Below are 20,389 nucleotides of genomic sequence, written 5' to 3'. Positions count from 1 at the left end.
TATAATGGCTACAATCCCATTTTTATGATTCTTGTTACATAGTTACTTAAAGGGCTAACCTACGATTTTATAGGTCTGATGGTTGTATGTCAACTGAAGTATAGGGAAAAAATTTTGAATCTGATTTTAGAAGATATCGTAGAATATGGAATATTCATTAAAGCAGACAGCATTCTGGGATCTCTCATTCCTTCTATAAGTCCTATAGAGTGTGTTATTAAACTATGACTTACTAGAACAACGAACAATAATCCTTTTAATATCAAATCTTCACTTATCTATTCTAGGCAAATTGCTCCCAAATTTGTATATCTATCCCCAATTATTCTTTCCCATTCAAATTACACATTAACAACCAGCTGCTAGAAAGTTCCAGTAGGAAGTCTCACCAATTAAACTCAACATTAAAAAATAAAACTCATTATATTCCTCTCAAAACTGGTGGACTTTTATGACTTTTAGATTTCTTTCAAAGGTTATCTTTTCTCCCATGTCATAAAGATGCAATAATTCAGAAAATTCTTTTATAAGCTTCCTAACTCTATTATATCCTCAATCATAAAACCTTAAAGCCTTCCTTTACATTCTCAATGCCATAACTCCATTTTGGCCTTCATCATGTGTTTTTAAAAATTATTTGTATTTTTTACATTGATATATAATAGATACGTATGTTTAGAGTGCATGTGATAATTTAACACAATCCATCCAGGTGATGAGCTAACATCACCATGTTTTACCTTGACCAGTAGTTCTCACACTTGAGCTGCATTAAGAATCACCTGAAGGCATCTTTAACACAGATTTCTGGGCTCCAACCTGAGTTTTTGATTCAGTAGGTCTGGAGTAGTATCTGAAATTCTGCATTTCTAAATAATTCCCAGATGATGCTGTTGCTGCTGATCCCAGGAGCACACTTGGAGAACTAATGACCTAGTCTAGCAGTCTTCTAACTAGTATCCCTGCTATTAATGTTTCTCAGCTGCAAGCCACTTGTTTCTAATACAATTTCCCTAAAAAATGTCACTTTTAAAACTGTCACTTCGCTGCTCAAATCCTTCAATAACTAACTCCTCGTCACCTAGACAATAAAATCTGAAGACCACTGCCTGACATTCAAGGCCTCCCACAATCTTTGAAGGTTTGTACTCTGAGATGATCCTCTAATCTATCCCTGCTGATTTCACCCTTATAATCCAAACAGGCTTTTGCTCACACAGGTCCTGTGCCTGAGATGCTATACCTCCTCTCCATATATATCCCAACCCTATCCTTCCTTTACATTCCATTGGATTCACCCTCTGCTAGGAAGCCTTTTCTGTTTTCTCCATCCTCAAGACAGTATGCTCCCTGCAGTCAAGGGTTACTGATCAGAGCACTTCTTTCAGCACTTCAACACAGTCACTCGATAAATATTCATTGATAGTGTGATCAGTTGATTTGAGAGACTTTTCATTTAGCATAACACACTAAAAGGATGACTTTAATAGAACACAATCACTGAAACCTTATCTAATAACATCATTCTATATGACATTTTCCGGTCAAACACAATCTGGCAACAAAATAATGCCATTAAAGCAATAAATCAGGAAGGAAAAATATAAAAACTCATCCAGAAGGTTTTTTGAACTACATATTCCTCATTCCCACTCCTATTCTAAAATGTCTTGCTAATACTCTCCCCAAGTAATTCTGAGATCCTAGAAGAGAGACACTGAATTAGGGGCAAATTAATTACAACTTGATAGGAATCTCTGTAGTTGGATTAAATATATCTTTGAACATGAAGATCCCTTAGGGTAACCTTTTTCAAACTAAAATATACTTAGAGATTTCTACATTTATCATAGCACACCTGACTCTAAAGGAAGGACAATATTTAGTAATGGAACAATTGAAAGTAAAATAATTGTTATAATCATAGTATATACTTATATAGCACTTAATATGTGCCAGGTACTATTTGTTTGAGCCATATACACATTAACTTATTGGGTTCTCTAAATGAAACTATGAAGTGGGGAAAATTATTACCATTCTCTTACACTCATTTTCTTTTTTTTCTACCCTTTTTACACTCATTTTCTACATCACTATAGTAATAAAAATTGGTAAGACAATAGGGCTTGTAAAGAAAATTCTGTACCTCCGAGGAGCAGTGTATACTCCTCTGTTTACACAGGGACAGGATGTGGGTAGGAGGATAACTTTGGATAAAAAATTGATTGGGGAAGAGCAGAAGAGCATAAAGTATGGAGCAGGAGGGGTCCCAGAAGTAACTCCATGAAGGAGAAGGGAGCACACCTTTTCCAGTTGAATGAAATATTTAAAATATAATACAGCTTAAAAATATATAAAGCATAATAAAGCACCAAAAGCTAGTAAAAAGTAAAGAAACATTAATGAAAACTGGTACTCCATGCACAGCACTTCATTAACTAGTATCTATCTTCTCCATAAAAATAGATTTAATTACTGTGTTTACCATAAAAAACATAAGATATGCCAATTTTCTGCACAATATAATTTGAAATGACACTTTATGCAAAAAATAGATTCTGAAACATTAAAGCAAATCCAAAAATAAGTGACTCTGTTGAATGTTTTCTGATAAAGATCATGATAAACATGAAAAATGATTGCACTTTTCTTCATAGGCATTCATCTAAGTAATGCAACATACCTATTTCTGTCAACATCTGTTTCCATCTGGGGGCCTCAGGAGTGTCTGGGTTCTCCTCCAACAGCTCTGTCAATTTGTCTTTCAACTCCTGTACTTTGTTTACATTCTGCTTCAGTTCTGCCTCAAACGACTAACAAGGGAAAAATAATAATAAATTATGCGTACAGCAAAAGACAAAAATACAATAATGATAGAGCATTATTTTTCTCTAGAATGATGAAAAGAGGAAAAAATCTGTTGAATGTTGTGGTGGGTGAGGGCCTGGATTTTGCAATTAATTATTTTCCTTTCCTCTTCTTAGCTAGTGTTCAACTGTGTGATAAAGGAATCCCCACAGAGGAACACTATGACTATGGAGATAATGACTCTTGTCCCCATTAGTGAGAAAGAATTTCATATTTTCAAACAAGCCACTCTGGAATAAAGCAAGGTGACATCAGTCAAATTATAATAAATAAGAAAATCAGTCTTAATAAAGGCTGCCAGAAGTGGAGAATCTACATGTGAATAAACACTTTTTTAGGCAACACATTATAGAATTTAAATGTAGGTTGGTAATTTGTAGAAATTTTGCCATCACTGCCACCATATAAAGCCATTTTCCCAACCTTGGCAGCTGTAGAAAGAAATACCCTCTATTAAAGAAAAGGAAGGCATTAGCTACCCTATTTTTATACTACAGAGAACAGATCCTTCATACATTTAGCCCTTAAAGAAATCTTTTCCAATAGTTGACTGGTTAACATCCTAGACTTAAACTGATTTAAAGGTGGCAAAGTGGCTTACACCCAACAGTTTGCTAATCTCTAACATGGCTGTGCCAAAAATTAAAAAAAAAAAGTAACTATTATTATCAATCTCTACAGAAAGGCACATTAAACAAAACTGTCAATTATGTGCTAAAGGTTACAGAGCTAGAAAACAGAGCAGAGCTTCTGACTACCAGAGCTCCGTTCCAACTGCTAATCCATTCTCTTTCATGTCTTCCATAGGTGCACCCACAGAATATACCTTATTCTGCTCAACTTGAGTCTTCACAGCTTCAGTATCTGTAGGTGCAGGTGTCTGATGCCATTTTGTTGCAGTTTTGTTCATTTTCTGTAACCACTGCATCATTGCACTTGATTCTTCCTGAGCCTTTTGCAATTTGGAGAGTTTAGTGTTCAGTTCTGCTATTTTGTCCTTGAGTAAGAGGCCAAGATCTTCATAACCATGACTTATGTCAGTCATGTCCTTTTTAATGGATGTTAAACCTAGGAGTAAGAAAAACAACTATACTGACACATTTTCAGGACATTCGGAGCAGAGGTCTAGAAATAAAAGTTTGTTTTACATGGTATTTTGTCGCTTCTAGTTTGTCATTATTAAGCCTAGTAGATAAAGTCATAAGCTTTTCAGAAATAAAAGGTTGGATCATCTTATAATGCTATTATTTAATCACAAATAATTCAAGAAAATTGCATAACAAGTAAAATAAAAAAGACGTTTTAAATGTAATAAAAAACAAAGCATAAAATGTTACTTAGCAATATCTCACGCACCAAACTCAATAAATTAGGTCAAATAACATTATCCCAAGTGACAAAATATCTCAAATTAACCAAAAAGAAAGCAACAAAACCAAGTGTCAAACTGAACAACTTGATTTTACTTATTTCAGATACACAAAACTGAAAAAAAGTTATATAATTTTTATGGAGATTGTGACTATTAGATTAAATACCATTGTAATTCAGGCTTGAAATTTCAATATAACTACTGTTTGTCCCTAAGATTTTCTCTTATTAAAAAAAACCAAATTACATTAATCAATAACAAATTAAAATTAATATTCACCTTTATTTGCCCAAAATTCCTCAGTATTTGTGGCTGTTCCTTCACCATTTAATACTGCTCCACCTGCAAAAATAGTAACACTAAAATAATCATAGAGTTTCATAGTATTTCTATACATTAACAGTAGATGGCACTAAATCAAACCCCATCAACAGTAATCATTTTTAAAATGTTACTGCTATTTGAAAACATAAAATACTGACTCAACTTCAAAATCAAATGAAGGTCCAAAATTTAAATATCAAAGAATATCCTCTCTTCTATGTAAAATTTATTCTTAAAGTATTGTCTTAAACACTACCATTTCAGTATGTTTATATTATATAATCATTAAATATTAATTCATAAAAATTTTTGTGATGAAGTTGCTTTGTGTTTTATCATAATAAATTCCTTTATTCTAGGAAGAATCATATTTATTAAATTGTATTTTAGAGCAGTAAGTGGAGCTTTAGTGTTTTCAATTTGTATTTATTTTTATTTATTTATTTTATTATACTTTAAGTTCTGGGATACATGTGCAGAATGTACAGGTTTGTTACATAGGTATACACATGCCATGGAGGTTTGCTGCACCCATCAACCCATTATCTACATTATTTCTCCTAATGCTATCCACCCCCCAGACCCCCACCCTCTGACAGGCCCCGGTGTGTGATGTTCCCATCCCTGTATCTGTGTGTTCTCATTGTTTAACTCCCACTTATGAGTGAGAACATGCAATGTTTGGTTTTCTGTTCCTCTGTTGGTTTACTGAGAATGATGGTTTCCAGCTTCATCCATATCCCAGGAAAGGACATGAACTTATCCTTTTTTATGGCTGCATAGTATTCCATGGTATATATGTACCACATTTTCTTTATCCAGTCTATCATTGATGGGCATTTGGGTGGGTTCCAAGTCTTTGCTATTGTGAATAGTGCTGCGATAAACATAGGTGTGCGTGCGTCTTTATAGTAGAATGATTTATAGTCCTTTGGATATATACCCAGTAATGGGATTGCTAGGTCAAATGGTATTTCTGGTTGTAGATCCTTGAGGAATTGCCACAGTCTTCCACAATGGTTGAACTACTTTACACCCCCACCAACAGTGTAAAATTGTTCCTGTTTCTCCACATCCTCTCCAGCATCTGTTGTTTCCTGACTTTTTAACGATCGCCATTCTAACTAGTGTGAGATGGTACCTCATTGTGGTTTTGATCTGCATTTCTCTAATGACCAGTGATGATGAGCATTTTTTCATATGTCTGTTGGCTGCATAAATGTCTTCTTTTGAGAAGTGTCTGTTCACATCTTTTGCCCACTTTTTGATGGGGTTGTTTTGTTTTTTTCTTGTAAATTTGTATAAGTTCCTTGTAGATTCTGGATATTAGCTGTTTGTCAGGTGGATAGGTTGCAAAATTTGTCTCCCATTCTGTAGGTTGCCTGTTCACTCTGATGATAGTTTCTTATGCTGTGCAGAAGCTCTTTAGTTTAATTAGATCCCATTTGTCAATTTTGGCTTTTGTTGCCAATTGCTTTTGGTGTTTTAGTCATGCAGTCTTTGCTCATGCCTATGTCCTGAATGGTATTTGCCTAGGTTTCCTTCTAGGATTTTTATGGTTTTAGGCCTTATGTTTAAGTCTTTAATCCATCTTGAATTAGTTGTTGTATAAGGTGTAAGGAAGGGGTCCAGTTTCAGTTTTCTGCATACAGCTAGCTAGTTTTCCTAACACCATTTATTAAATAGGGAATCCTTCCCCCATTGCTTTTGTCAGGTTTGTCAAAGATCAGATAGTTGCGGATGTGTGGTGTTATTTCTGAGGCCTCTGTTCTGTTCTGTTGGTCTATATGTCTGTTTTGGTACCAGTACCAAGCTGTTTTGGTTACTGTAGCCTTGTAGTATAGTTTGAAGTCAGGTAGCATGATGCCTCCAGCTTTGTTTTTTTTTGCTTAGGATTGTCTTGGCTATACGGGCTCTTTTTTGGTTCCACATGAAATTTAAAGTAGTTTTTTCTAATTCTGTGAAGAAAGTCAATGGTAGCTTGATGGGGATAGCACTGAAACTATAAATTACTTTGGGTAGTATGACCATTTTCACGATATTGATTCTTCCTACCCATGAGCATGGAATGTTTTTCCATTTGTTTGTATCCTCTTATTTCCTTGAGCAGTGGTTTGTAGTTCTCCTTGAAGAGGTCCTTCGCATCCCTTGTAAGTTATATCCCTAGGTATTTTATTCTCTTTGTAGTGATTGTGAATGGGAGTTCACTCATGGTTTGGCTGTTTGTCTATTATTTGTGTATAGGAATGCTTGTGATTTTTGCACATTGGTTTTGTATGAGACTTTGCTGAAGTTGCTTAACAGCTTAAGGAGATTTTGAGCTGAGACAGTGGGGTTTTCTAAATATATAATTATGTCATCTTCAAACAGAGACAATTTGACTTCCTCTCTTCCTATCTGAATATCCTTTATTACTTTCTCTTGCCTGATTGCCTGGTCAGAACTTCCAATACTATGCTGAACAGGAGTGGTGACAGAGGGCATCCTTGTCTTGTGCCGGTTTTCAAAGGGAATGCTTCCAGCTTTTGCCCATTCACTATGATATTGGCTGTGGGTTTGTCACAAATAGCTCTTATTGTTTTGAGATATGTTCCATTGACACCTAGTTTATTAAGAGTTTTTAGCACGAAGGGCTGAATTTTATTGAAGGCCTTTTCTGCATCTATGAGATAATCATGTGGGTTTTGTCGTTGGTTCTGTTTATGTGATGGATTACATTTATTGATTGGGTACAAACCAGCCTTGCTTCCCAGGGATGAAGCCGATTTTATCGTGGTGGATAAGCTTTTTGATGTGCTGCTGGATTCGGTTTGCCAGTATTTTACTGAGGATTTTCGCATCGATGTTCATCAGGGATCTTGGCCTGAAATTTCCTGTTTTTGTGTCTCTGCCAGGTTTTGGTATCAGAATGATGCTGGCCTCATAGAATGAGATAGGGAGGAGTCCCTCTTTCTCTTTTTTTTTTTTTTTTTTGTGACAGAGTCTTGCTCTGTCACCCAGGCTGGAGTGCAGTGGCACAATCTCGGCTCACTGCAGGCTCCACCTCCCGGGTTCACGCCATTCTCCCACATCAACCTCCTGAGTAGCTGGGACTACAGGCACCCACCACCAAGCCCAGTTAATTTTTGTATTTTTAGTAGAGACGGGGTTTCACCGTGTTAACCAGGATGGTCTCAATCTCCTGACCTTGTGATCCGCCCGCCTTGGCCTCCAAAACTGCTGGGATTACAGGCATCAGCCACCATGCCTGACTAAGAGTCCCTCTTTTTCTATTGTTTGGAATAGTTTGAGAAGGAATGATACCAGCTCCTCTTTGTACCTCTGCTAGAATTCAGCTGTGAATCTGTCTGGTCCTGGGCTTTTTTTGGTTGATAGGCTATTAATTACTACCTCAATTTCAGAACTTATTGGTCTATTCAGGCACCCGCCAGATGCCAGCCAGAGCTCTCCTGTATGAGATGCCTGTTGACCCCTGCTGGGAGGTGTCTCCCCATCAGGAGGCATGGGGGTCAGGGATCCACTTGAGATGGCAGTCTGTTCCTCAGCAGAGCTTGAGCGCTGTGCTGGGAGATCCGCTGCTCTCTTCAGAGCCAGCAGGCAGGGATGTTTAAGTCTGCTGAAGCTGCACCCACAGCCGCCCCTTCCCCCAGGTGCTCTGTCCCAGGGAGATGGGGGTTTCATGTATAAGACCCTGATTGGGGCTGCTGCCTTTTCAGAGATGCCCTGCCCAAAGAGGAGGAATCTAGAGAGGCAGTCTGGCTACAGCAGCTTTATTGAGCTGTGGTGGGCTCTGCCCAGTTCGAACTTCCCTGGTAGTTTGTTTACACTGTAAGGGGAAAACCACCTACTCAAGCCTCAGTAAGGGTGGACGCCCCTCCTCTCACCAAGCTTGAGCATCCCAGGTCAACTTCAGACTGCTGTGCTGGCAGCAAGAATTTCAAGCCAGTGGATCCTAGCGTGCTGGGCTCCGTAGGGGCGGGATCTGCCGAGGTAGACCACTTAGCTCCGTGGCTTCAGCCCCCTTTCCAGGGGAGTGAATGGTTCTGTCTCACTGGTGTTCCAGGTGCCACTGCAGTATGGAAAAAAAACTCCTGCAGCTAGCTTGGTGTCTGCCCAAATGGCCACCCAGTTTTGTGCTTGAAACCCAGGGCCCTGGTGGTGTAGGCACCCGAGGGAATCTCCTGGTCTGTGAGTTGCGAAGACCATAGGAAAAGTGTAGTATCTGGGCCAGAATGCACCATTCCTCATGGCACAGTCCCTCACAGCTTCCCTTGGCTAGAGGAGGGAGTTTCTCAACCCCTTGCGCTTCTGAGGTGAGGTAACACCCCACCCTGCTTCTGCTCGCCCTCCGTGGGCTGCACCCACTGTCTAACCAGTCCCAATGAGATGAGCTGGGTACCTCAGTTAGAAATGCAGAAATCACCCACCTTCTGCATTGATTTCACTGGGAGCTGCAGACTGGAGCTGTTCCTATTCAGCCATCTTGCCAGCCACCTCTCATTTTACTGTTAAAATTATCTTAATGATAAAGGTCCTGAAGCTCAGAAGGTGCTCAGTATATAAGTGTGTTGAACAATGCATACATGACTGACAAAAGAGCCCGCCTTACTTAAAGACTGAAAATTATCTGGTGCAGTTACACGGTGTTATCATGGGCTTAATGGAGGCAGAATAATTTTTTTAAATACATAAAAAAGAAGTTGAAAGTGAAAAAGAAAATAAATCAATTATTAAACCCATATTACATCAACACTAAGAGAGAGTGTGGTGGTTAGGAGTACCTAGGTCTTGCTGTATAACTTACCTGAAGTTAAGCCCCAGCCTCATTAATTACTAGCCAGGTGACTGGACAAATGAATCAGCCAAACTGATGGGAATAATAATACCTAACTGTGGGAACCAAACACCACTGTGGGAACCAAAGGTCCATTGCTTAGCAAGTAGAAACTAGTCAGTTAGCAGTAAACTAATAGTTCACTTTTATTACATAACAATCTAGCATTGGTGCTTTTTCATAATCAGAATATTAAAATATCAGTTAGACTCTCCATACTAATATCTATAGGCTATGTATCCAAAACACAAAGACATTTCTCAGATCAACAACATAGTAACGAGTCTAAACAGAAACATTAAAATATCTGAATCTTAACTTTGTCCCTTTAAAAAAAATTAAACATGATGGGATTTCAGATGGAAGTGAAAATATCTTTTAGATGCTCAGTACTAATTCCTACCATGCTTGGTAATTACCAAGAGTCAAAAAAAAAAAAAATCCCAAAACAACAGCGACAATAACAGAAAAAAACACTTGATATTTATGGCAAATATAAAGGGGTCATGAAGAGCTAAAATAAATAAAGCACAGTAGAATTCCTCTTCTTAAAAAAAAAAAAAAAACAAACAAAACTTGACATTTCAGGAAACCTGATTAGAAGAAAAAGGAGAAATCATCACACCATTATAATATGGGTAGTCCCTGAAATAGGATTAATAGAGTGGAATAAATGGTTGGCTGAGAAGGGCCCAGTTGGAACATCAGTATCACAATAGGGACAGCTGGGGAGCTGGTCAAACTAGATACCCCACAGAGGATACTCAGAACTCTCAGAAGAAAGATATCACAGCTGCCTTCTGCTTATTATTTTTTTAAAAAACTTGTTACTGTATGTTTCAAACTAAAAACTATACCCATAACTTGATTAAATTAATTTTAGAATCAATATTTACACATGACTCTCCCATTTTATTGGGAAAAGTGGCTCAACCATGACTTAGATTGCGATACAGATATGCTGGCTCACATACTGCATAATTGTTTTCTTTGGGAATGATGTACAGAATAAAATACACGGGAATAAAATAACAGAGTGTCCACTCTATAGAAAAGGGCCTATTTCCCTCCCTCACTTCTTTCCCAGCTGCCCAGACTCATTTCTTTATCAAATATTATAATTAGATATTTTAAATAGAATTTCAATATCTCCATTTAATTAAGGTAAAAAGCAAACAAATTTGAATATGATCTGTTCCCTTCCCCAATATAACATTCCTTATTCTTACATATTAATTTAGCTACATTTTAAATACAGTCTAATAAAATAAAACATAAGAAGGATTTGAAATTTGATTAGTACAGATACATTCCCAGCACAGTGTGCTAACAGATGCCATGTTTCTTGTCACTTTCACTTTGTATTTCTGAGGTTATTTTATGCATTAATTTAAAAAATAACATACACAAAATTGACATGAGTAAACCTGATTCTTAGTTTTTGCCATAAATGTAAATAAAGCTCATACCTGATTTAACTGCTGCTATTGCCTTTGCAGGGGTGGTCACAGCACTTATTAAGTTACATAGTGAGATCCCACTGTTGTTTACTTTCTGAATCTCTGGTGTTTTTAAACTCCACTTTTCTTGTAATTTCTTGAGATATAAAAACACATTATTTTTCCATCTTAATATTTTCAGAGTTGCACATTATAATTCAGTTTCTTAAACATATCTTAAAGTAGTAATAATTGTAGACCTGATTTGTGAGGGAGTCGATGAAAGAAAAAGGCACCTATTTGTTCCCACAGCCCAGGTGACTGTTATCTCAGTTAATGGTTGGATATGTATGGCCCATTCTGCCTTCAAAGGTTTCATAAGTGGCAAGTAAAATCCTAGCCACAGTGGGAGTCAGGCTATTCCTGGCTGCTATGGGTTCCAAAATAACTGTCAACTGTAAGTCTGTAAAACTGTACTAGGTAACAGACCAGTTACAAGATAAAAGGTACTAGGAACAATAAAAATAAATAGGACTTCAGAACTTCATTTTATAGCATATTTTAGTCCTACAAATTTCAATTACTTTTAAAAACACACACACGGTCAGGCACAGTGGCTCACGCCTGTAATCCCAGCACTTTGGAAGGCCAAGGCAGGTGGATCACGAGGTCAGGAGATCGAGACCATCCTGGCTAACACAATGAAACCCTGTCTCTACTAAAAAAAATACAAAAAATTAGCTGGGCATGGTGGCGGCCACCTGTAGTCCCAGCTACTAGGGAGGCTGAGGCAGGAGAATGGCGTGAACCTAGGAGGCGGAGCTTGCAGTGAGCCGAGATCACACCACTGCACTCCAGCCTGGGCAAAAGAGCGAGACTCTGTCTCAAAAAAAAAAAAAAAAAAAAAAACAAACCACACACACATACATCCACAAATTTGGAGTGGGGAAAAAAATGCCATATTGGTCAAGGCGTAAGCCTTGAGTCAGAAGACAAAAGACTTGTGCACTATTTATGCAGGAGATTCAAATAACTTCTCTTTCCAAATACTCGTTAGAGTAATATATACAAGCTAGAGAAAATGCTGGGTGAAGAGGATATTTTGCTTAATATTATGAGAAATGATATAAAAAATTACTGAAACTAAGTAGAGATTTGGTAGGAAAGGAAACTTGATTACTAGAATAGTCAGCAACTCATTAATACATCTTTTTTTAAAAAAGCAAATCAACTGAAAGTTTATGTCCTTTTCCAAAAGAATTAGTTAAGCCCCATGCCATGATTTCCAAAGGTCAACAAAATATACAGTACATATATGAGGATCAGACTTAGATGATATTAGATCAAAGAAAACTACCAGTAGTCTTTTAATCTTTCATTACCGACACAAATGGAAATTTAGTATTAGATAACAATGATTCACCTTAGCGTCTTCCAAAGATTTTCCTAAATCCTCTGCACCAAAAGAAGGCTGCACAATGGGAACTTTTTTTGTTGTTTCTTTTATCCATGACTTCAATGATTTAACAAGAACTTGGAAAGCATCCAACTGTTCTTGACAAGAAATTACAGCTTCTTTTCTACATAACAAAAAAGAATAAATAAATTATTATTCTCATGTCACACAATGTTAAGAAACCATCTTCCATGTACTCTAACCCTTTGGTACAGCAGGAAAGGTTTCATAGGTGACAAGTGAAATCAGCTAAATCAGTAGTCCCCAGCCTTTTAGGCACCGGGGACCAGTTTTGTAGAAGATAATTTTTTCCACGGGCCAGGTAGCGGGGACGGTTTTGGGATGATTAAAGCGCATTACATTTATTGTGTGCTTTATTTCTATTATTTTTACATTGTAATATGTATTAAAATAATTATGCAACTCACCATAATGTAGTATCAATGGGAGCCCTGAGCTTGTTTTCCTGAAACTAGGCAGTCCCATCTGGGGGTGATGGGAGACAGTGGCAGATCATCAGGCATTAGATTCTCATAAGGAGCATGCACCCTAGATCCTTTGCATGCAGTTCACAATAGGGTTCGTGGTCCTCTGAGAATCTAATGCCTCTGACGATCTGACAGGAGGCAGAGCTCAGGCAGCAATACGAAAGATGGAGAGCAGCTGTAAATACAGATGAAGCTTTGCTGCCACCACTCACCTCCTACTGTGCAGCCCAGTTCATAATAGGCCATAGACCAGTAGATACCTCAGGGGTTAGGGGACCCCTGAGCTAAATAACTATTGGTCTATTTCTCAGGCAAGGTTCATTGATAAATATAGGAGTATTCAAGAAATCTGTAGCCCATATGTAATGGCACTCTCTATAATGCTACATAAACTCTAAGAATACACAAACAGTTTGAACATTATTTACATTCAATGAGCTTTGATCTGTCCCCTTTATGTGATGCTGAATGCCGGCAGGCACAGAACCAGAAGGGAAAGGTTGACAATCACTGACATGAGGAAAACACAATGCCACCTAGTGGTTTCCACACTATACTACAGTCACGTTTACGGATGGATAAACTGCTGCAGGTAGTCCAGATTTAAGTCTCCCAAAATGAGATGAAACCTAGTGACTAGAGAATTTTCATGTGTGCCTCCCCTACAGAGACTCAGGAAACTCCCTGGTGAACTGTATGGGTCGTTCTGTATGCTCGGCACCATGGAGGCAGTGCACATGCCCAGCACAGGAACAACTGTGAGGACAGTTACATCTGGCATGTGGATGACACGTACACATATGCAAGCGTGCAGAACACTGGCAGATAAGAATGCACCGCAGCTGGACTAATACTGATGACTACATTATTTAAAGTTGGACCCATTTGAAAGAAGAAACAACCTAGAGATCACCTAAGAAAACCAAGAACATTTCTTCTGTGCAATGTGAATTAAATACCATATGACAGGATGGAACATATAGCTCTGTGAGAAGTAAAGGCAGCACTCAAACATTTTAGGTAGAGAATTCTGAAGAAATAAAGAAGAGCAGTTGGAAGAGAAATGACTTTTCTATGTTCTGAGGCTTTTCTATATAAACTTTAGCAAAATCCGATGTATATTCTAAACTAACATGAGATCAGAAACACAAAAGCTCAATCACAAGGCCCTGTACAGCTTTTTAGCTCAACTTCGGTTCATTCACTTGTTTCTAATTGTGTTTTTTCACAGGTTCATATCTCATCTACTGCTCTTTAAAAAGTAAACTATTATATTAAAAAGGCCATATTGAAATTGCACATCATTTCTGAGTTGAGCTCAGAAAGCAAAGAACCACGAGCTGTTGTTCAAGGTTATTTCTGCCTTTGCAAATAAAAATGTGATATTTGCCCTAGGCTTCAGAGACTACAGCAAGTTTAGATCATTTTCAGTAATATACTACCACCATCATTTTTCTTATGCAACATTTTCCACTTTTATGTAAGAAATATTGAATTTTCCTCCTAAATGTTAAACCAAATAATGCAGTTAATTTTAATAGCAAAAAATGATCAAAATATAGACATTTATAAAGTAGCCCTATGCTTATTCTCAAGTTTTCAAAATTGTTTCAGTTATCTATATAATATAAGTATCTCACTCTAATTAATATAAATAGAATAAAATATAATTTTTAAAGTGGTACTTACTTTTCTTTGATGGTATCCTCCATTTCCTTGAATTTCTTTGACAAATTATTTGTTTTTTCCAAGACCAAAGCCTTATCACTTGGTAAGCCATGGCTGGATATCTCCTTCAAGAGACTATGCAAAACTTCAAGATCTTTCTTGTGTTCTAAAAATTCAGAAGTTGATTCCTACAAAGCATTAAGATATTCAGTCAATACAAATATTGGTAGATCTTCAAATGGCATTCCACCCAGAGGTCTGTGTGGGATCAGAATGGCTCTACTCATAATTTCACATAAGAATGAGTCTGCCTATGGCCAGTATTCTAAATATAATAAACATGCAAATAGGCTATTTGAAAGAGAACACAGTAAACCTTATTTAATTTAAAATGCATTCTATATTTTGTGGCTTCTGGTACGTAAGATGGTACTTATACTACCTATGATATGTGTGATAAATGATATTTATTTCCAATCAATCAGCAAAGGCTTCAAGGAAAAGATAAGGTTTGAGATTTTTAAAGGAGAAAAACATAGACCTTTACTAATCTATAAGCAATTAAAATGACTGCCAATTATAATTCTGGCAATAAGTATACGAGTTTGCCCTAACTATTAATCTAATGATTAGCCTCCCGAGTAGGAAGGGAGACATACCTGCATATACGAGTTTGCCCTAACTATTAATCTATCTGATTAGCCTCCTGAGGAGTAAGGGAGACATACCTGCATATACTGAGACAATTCGGTAACATCTTTTCCTGGCACATCTACTTCAGTAAGAGCCTGAGTTTTTGTTTCTAAAAATGTCTGGAGCTTTTCTGAGAGGTTCTCAAACAGTTCTACTTTGGTTTTTAGCTCCTCCATTTTGGCAAGAGTTTCTTTGTGTTTATGACTTGCTTCTGAAAACCGAGCAGACAAGTCTTTCATTTTGGCTTGCAGTGAGGATGCAGTGGATGGATCTGTTGTTTCCGTAAATTTCTTCACTTTTTCATTCATGGCATTTATACTGCTCTGACGACCTGCAATATCCTGTTCCAACATCTAAAATAAACCAAATATTGCATATGTTTTATTATGATGTTTATAAATAATGTGACAGCATTTTTTTAAATGACTATTCCTAACAACATAAGCTTGCACAACCTGTGCCTAGGAAGGTTAACAGTTGAAACTGAATGACAAGTTTGGTCTGTCCCTTGAGGAATGCCATCTTAAATCTCAGAGAGTGACGAACAGCTGGCTAGTTGCTCGAATGAGGCAGGAGGCCGCTGCTACTCAGCAACCCCTAGAATCTAATGGAGCCTGGGGATTAGCCATGGTCCTAATTCTTAAAAGACTAGACAAGACTGATCTGATTAACCTCATGTGCAGCTGGCTGAAACAATGATAAACAAGGTAAGACTCAACGTATGCATAAGCCCTCTATAATGAATAATATTCAAGAAAAAGTACACAAAGCCCTTCCTACACTTCTTCACAGATAAACCATTTTACACACTTGATGTTGCACGAGCATTACCTTCCACACTCATATTCAGTAGCTGTCTCATTTTTGTGTCCTTAAGTTTATCTTAAATCTAACTACACTTTGAGCTTATAAAACTGTTTTTTTAAAAAAACTGAAAATGGGACTTTTTTTTAAAGTCACTTACAATGTTTTTGCTGATGATATCCTGAAGAGCAGCAGAGTTTAAAGGCACTTGACCTTGTTCTTTCAGAGAACTTTCCACACTTCCCATCCAGTCCAGCATTTCATCCAAGCCATCCTGCACACTCAGTGAACGGGTCAAAGTTATCTGCAGTTTCTCATTTCGTTCATTAACAGACTTGGACAGATCCTCGTATCTCCCAACAATGTCATCTACTCCAAACAGATCAGGAAATATTAACCACAAAGTTCTCTTTGCCCTATCTCTTTTCAAAAACACATGAAGGTGAATCATACAATTTCCACACAAAAAATTTTAAAAATAAAAAGTTCAATGATAAATTCCTAATGCATAATCAGAACACCACCTAAAATGTTAAAATATAAAGAAAGAAAAGAGCCTAATGGAAACTGAAAATTGAAATCTTTTTTTAAAAGCTAATATATATCCCATCTGCATTTGAAAAGAGATTTTTTTGGATGCATAAACATTTGAATTGTCTCAGAGAGATAAAAGAGTGGTCCGAACAGCAAATCTTTGAAATAAATACTGGTTCTCAATCTGACATTTCACATTAGCCGTACTTATTGTTAATTACTTAAGGGGGAAAAAAGGTGAGTCACACACAGCTATCCTCAAGACAATACACAGTTACAAAGATTTCTAAAGAATTAACTTTTACATATAAAAATTATCACCCTCTCCCTCCTTCATACACACACATGCTAAGCTTTTGTCATACTTCACAACTTAAGCAAATCACTCAAATGCACAGAAACTGGCAGATGCAAGTAATTAAGAAAATAGGCAACAATGAAAATCCATTTAAAGTTGAGATTATGCTTCTAAAATATACACTAACTGAATTTATTTAAAAGTTTAACAGCAGACAAAAGAGAAAAATAAACTTAACAGGCTAACCTATCTCATATGAGGATAAACTTTACCTTCAATTCTAAAGATTCAAGATGCTAAAAAAAAAACCCTTTCTGGTCTAGTTTTCACTTGACTAAAGCCCTACATGTTAACATCCTACATTCTATATTGTACACCAATGAAAACTTTGAACAACAATGGTTTCTAATGTATTCATCTCTTTCTCTCTGGAAAACGATGTTTTAAATTTATTTATCACTTATTGCCCGAGAATTTGAAAAATATTTTAATTATTTCTGAATGCTTTAGTCTTATACATTGTAGAATGCTTCAGTAGGGAAAAGCTGTGTCCTGAAACATCTCTAACATCTTACTGGCTTGTGTTTGGCCCATGAAACATAATCTATATAACAAAATAATATAATTGTTCTAATGCTACATCATGAGAAAACATCTTGAAAATTTTCACTGGAGTGAGAGGTTAAGTTTGGATGATTTAAAATCATGCTCGTCTTACTAAAACACAATGAAGCCCATCAGCTTACTGAGTGGGGAGGGAGACAGCATTTAATATGCACGAAAATGCCATCAGCAGAGGAAACAAGCAGTGGGTTCAGAAATAAGCTCTAAACAATAGACGCTGGAGACTACTAGTTGGGGGAGAGGGGTGGGAAGGTAAGGGCTGAAAAACCACCTATTGGAGACTATGCTCATTGCCTGGGTGATGGGTTCGATCATATGCCAAACCTCAGCATCACACAATATACCTTTCTAACAAACCTGCATGTGTACCCTGATTTTAAAATAAACGTTGAAGAAAAAAATGAGCTCTAATTTGGAAACTCACAAGAGCACATGCTCTGAATGGCAGCTTGAAGTTGGCAGGTTAGCGACTTCTCAATTGAGCAACTGCATCAACAGGGTAAGTAAAATCAGTGATCTGTTCAGCCATAATCAGTGACTTCCCAAGGAAAGCCAGCTATTTTCATATAATTAACAGATTTGAGTGTTACTGTTTGCTATAGACTAAATGTGTCCCCCAACATTCATATACTGGGGCCAAAGTCCCAATGTGATAGTGTTGGGTGCTGGGGCCTTTGGAAGATGTGATATTATCATATAATAAGAAATATTTGGTGTCTGACCATAGCTTTTGACACAGAGTTCCTAAAACCCTTCTGATTTCCTCAGTCATACAGACACTAAGAGGATCTTTTGTTCTGATATTTGGTCGTTGACCTCCGTTCCTGACATAGAGTTCCTATGACCTTTGTGATTTCCTGAGTGATAGGAGTGTATGGCAGAGCTCCTAAGACCCTTGGAATTCCTTCGTGAGGGGCATCTTTTGTTTGAATGAGGTGATTCCTGGTGGCCTCCTGGATAGTCTTAGGGTAGGGGGAGCAGGGGACAGTGGCAGATGTTGCCAGGGAACCAACCATGTGATTAGACAGTTGGAACTGTCACCCCGTCAACCTCTGAGGAGGGAAGAGGGGCTGAAGATTGAGCCGCTACCAATGGCCAATGATGTAATCAATCATGCTTATGTAATGAAGCTGCCATAAAAACCCAATAGGATTGGTTCAGGGGGCTCCTGAATAGCTGAACACATGGAGCCCTGGGCGTGGCATGCCCATAGAGGGCATAGAAATTCTGCTCCCCTTCTCCCATACCTCACCCTGTGTATCTCCTCCATCTGGCTGTTCATCTGTATCCTTTGTAATATTCTTTATAGTAAGTGGGTAAATGTAAGTAAAGTCTTTCTCTGAGTTCTGTGAGTCACTCTAGCAAATTAATTAAACCTGAGGAGGGTCATGGGTACCCTAATTTATAGCTGATCAGTCTGAAATATGGATCACAATTTGGGACTTGTGATTGGTATCTGAAGTGGGGGCAGCATTATGAGACTGACCCCTTAACCTGTGGGGTCTGAAGCTAATTCCAGGTAGACAGTGTCAGAATTGAACTGAATTCAATTGAATTAAATTATAGGACATCCAGCTGGCATCTGTTGGAGAACTGTTTGGTGTATGGGGAGAAATACACACACATCTGGTCACAGAAGTGTTCTGTGTCATGATCAATGGTGTATGAGAGTGAGTAGCAAAAACACTCAGGTTTTCTCTCTCTCTGAGGAGGTAATTAGGTCATGAGGGTAGAGCCCATGTGAATGAGATTAGCGCCCTTAGAAGAAGAAACAGGAGAGAAATGATGTCTCTCCACCACTCTCTACCAGCAAGACAGTGGCCATCTGTAAGCCAGGAAAAGGGCCCTCACCAGAACCTGACCATACTGGCACCCCGATCTCTGATTTCCAGCCTCCAGAACTACGGGAAATAAATGTATGTTGTTTAAGCTACCCAGCTGATGGTATTTTTGTCATAGTAGCCTCAACGAAGACACTGGTTAGTTTGTACTTCTTAGTGATAAAATATTGTCACTGAAGTAAATTCTTGATTTTAGTAAACTAAAAGTTATTTTAGAAAAAGGTACAAAAATCTACTGTAAGAATTTTTTTTTAAATAATTGGTTTTCTTAAAAGTCAGAAAGATCTTAGAGAAACTCCTCTATACCTTAGTTTCACATATTTCCTAGAAAATTATGCCAGAAGTTTTAGTTTTAAAATAATGTAACAAATGAATTTTAAGCAACTAAAGGTGAAACTATGTACACTTAACAATAAGAAAAAAATGTCAAAATGCTTCTTCGAGTAACAGAAATACAAATAAGATAGTCTTTCTTTCTTCTTCATATCCTTATACCCAAGTCCTCATAGCAATGGTATCTAATGTGGATATATGAGATGCTGCATTGGGACAGAGGAACAAAATGTTAGAACTTCCATTCATATTTTCATTTTATACTTTAGAACTCTATACTTTTGTGTTTTATAATTATAACACATATAATAATATAGTAATATGTTCATATGACTTATACATATATCTGCATATATGGGGATGCAGGCTGAACATCATTTTTGACAGGGGTACATAATAAAAAACATCTGGATATGTGTAAGAACGAAAGACAGGGTTTCCCTTCTACACAGTGATCTTAAAAGAGCTAAGTTCCATTCTTCTCTTCAAATAAAATTTTGACTCAGATTTTAATTCATGCTCTATTTAGGGTAAAACATATGTCTAATCATCTGTTGGGGAATATTTTTACTTCACATATTCACACATAGAAATATACAATAACATTAAATATTATGAAAGCAGGGCAGTGAAAACAAAAAATACATATGTAAGACAGTAAAAAATATGTATTGATAATCCACTGCACATTTGGTATAAACTAAATACTGTAGGTAGACAGAAAGATAATATACAATAGCTCTTTTCTCAAGAAACACATGAATCACAAACTCTTGGGCTTAAATGATCCTCCCCAAATGCTGGGATTAC

General features: G+C 37.2%; 1 protein-coding gene across 24 annotated transcripts in view; it reads right to left on the bottom strand.

Moving 5' to 3' along the window:
• Nucleotides 1–20,389, bottom strand: part of DST (dystonin) — a 492,147-nt gene that overhangs the window by 99,557 nt on the left and 372,201 nt on the right. For all 24 annotated transcript variants that reach the window (XM_030802620.1, XM_030802603.1, XM_030802607.1 and 21 more), the window contains 8 exons: nt 16,110–16,318; nt 15,181–15,498; nt 14,474–14,640; nt 12,264–12,420; nt 10,871–10,997; nt 4,523–4,585; nt 3,698–3,939; nt 2,687–2,816 (listed from right to left, as the gene is read on the bottom strand). In XM_030802620.1, the coding sequence (XP_030658480.1) occupies nt 2,687–2,816; nt 3,698–3,939; nt 4,523–4,585; nt 10,871–10,997; nt 12,264–12,420; nt 14,474–14,640; nt 15,181–15,498; nt 16,110–16,318 (1,413 nt within the window). The remainder of the gene's footprint in view (nt 1–2,686; nt 2,817–3,697; nt 3,940–4,522; nt 4,586–10,870; nt 10,998–12,263; nt 12,421–14,473; nt 14,641–15,180; nt 15,499–16,109; nt 16,319–20,389) is intronic.

This window comes from Nomascus leucogenys, chromosome 22a (assembly GCF_006542625.1).
Source record: "Nomascus leucogenys isolate Asia chromosome 22a, Asia_NLE_v1, whole genome shotgun sequence".
Classification (NCBI taxonomy): domain Eukaryota; kingdom Metazoa; phylum Chordata; class Mammalia; order Primates; family Hylobatidae; genus Nomascus; species Nomascus leucogenys.
Note: the sequence above shows the minus strand (reverse complement) of the source record. Positions and strands in the feature narration are given on the sequence as shown.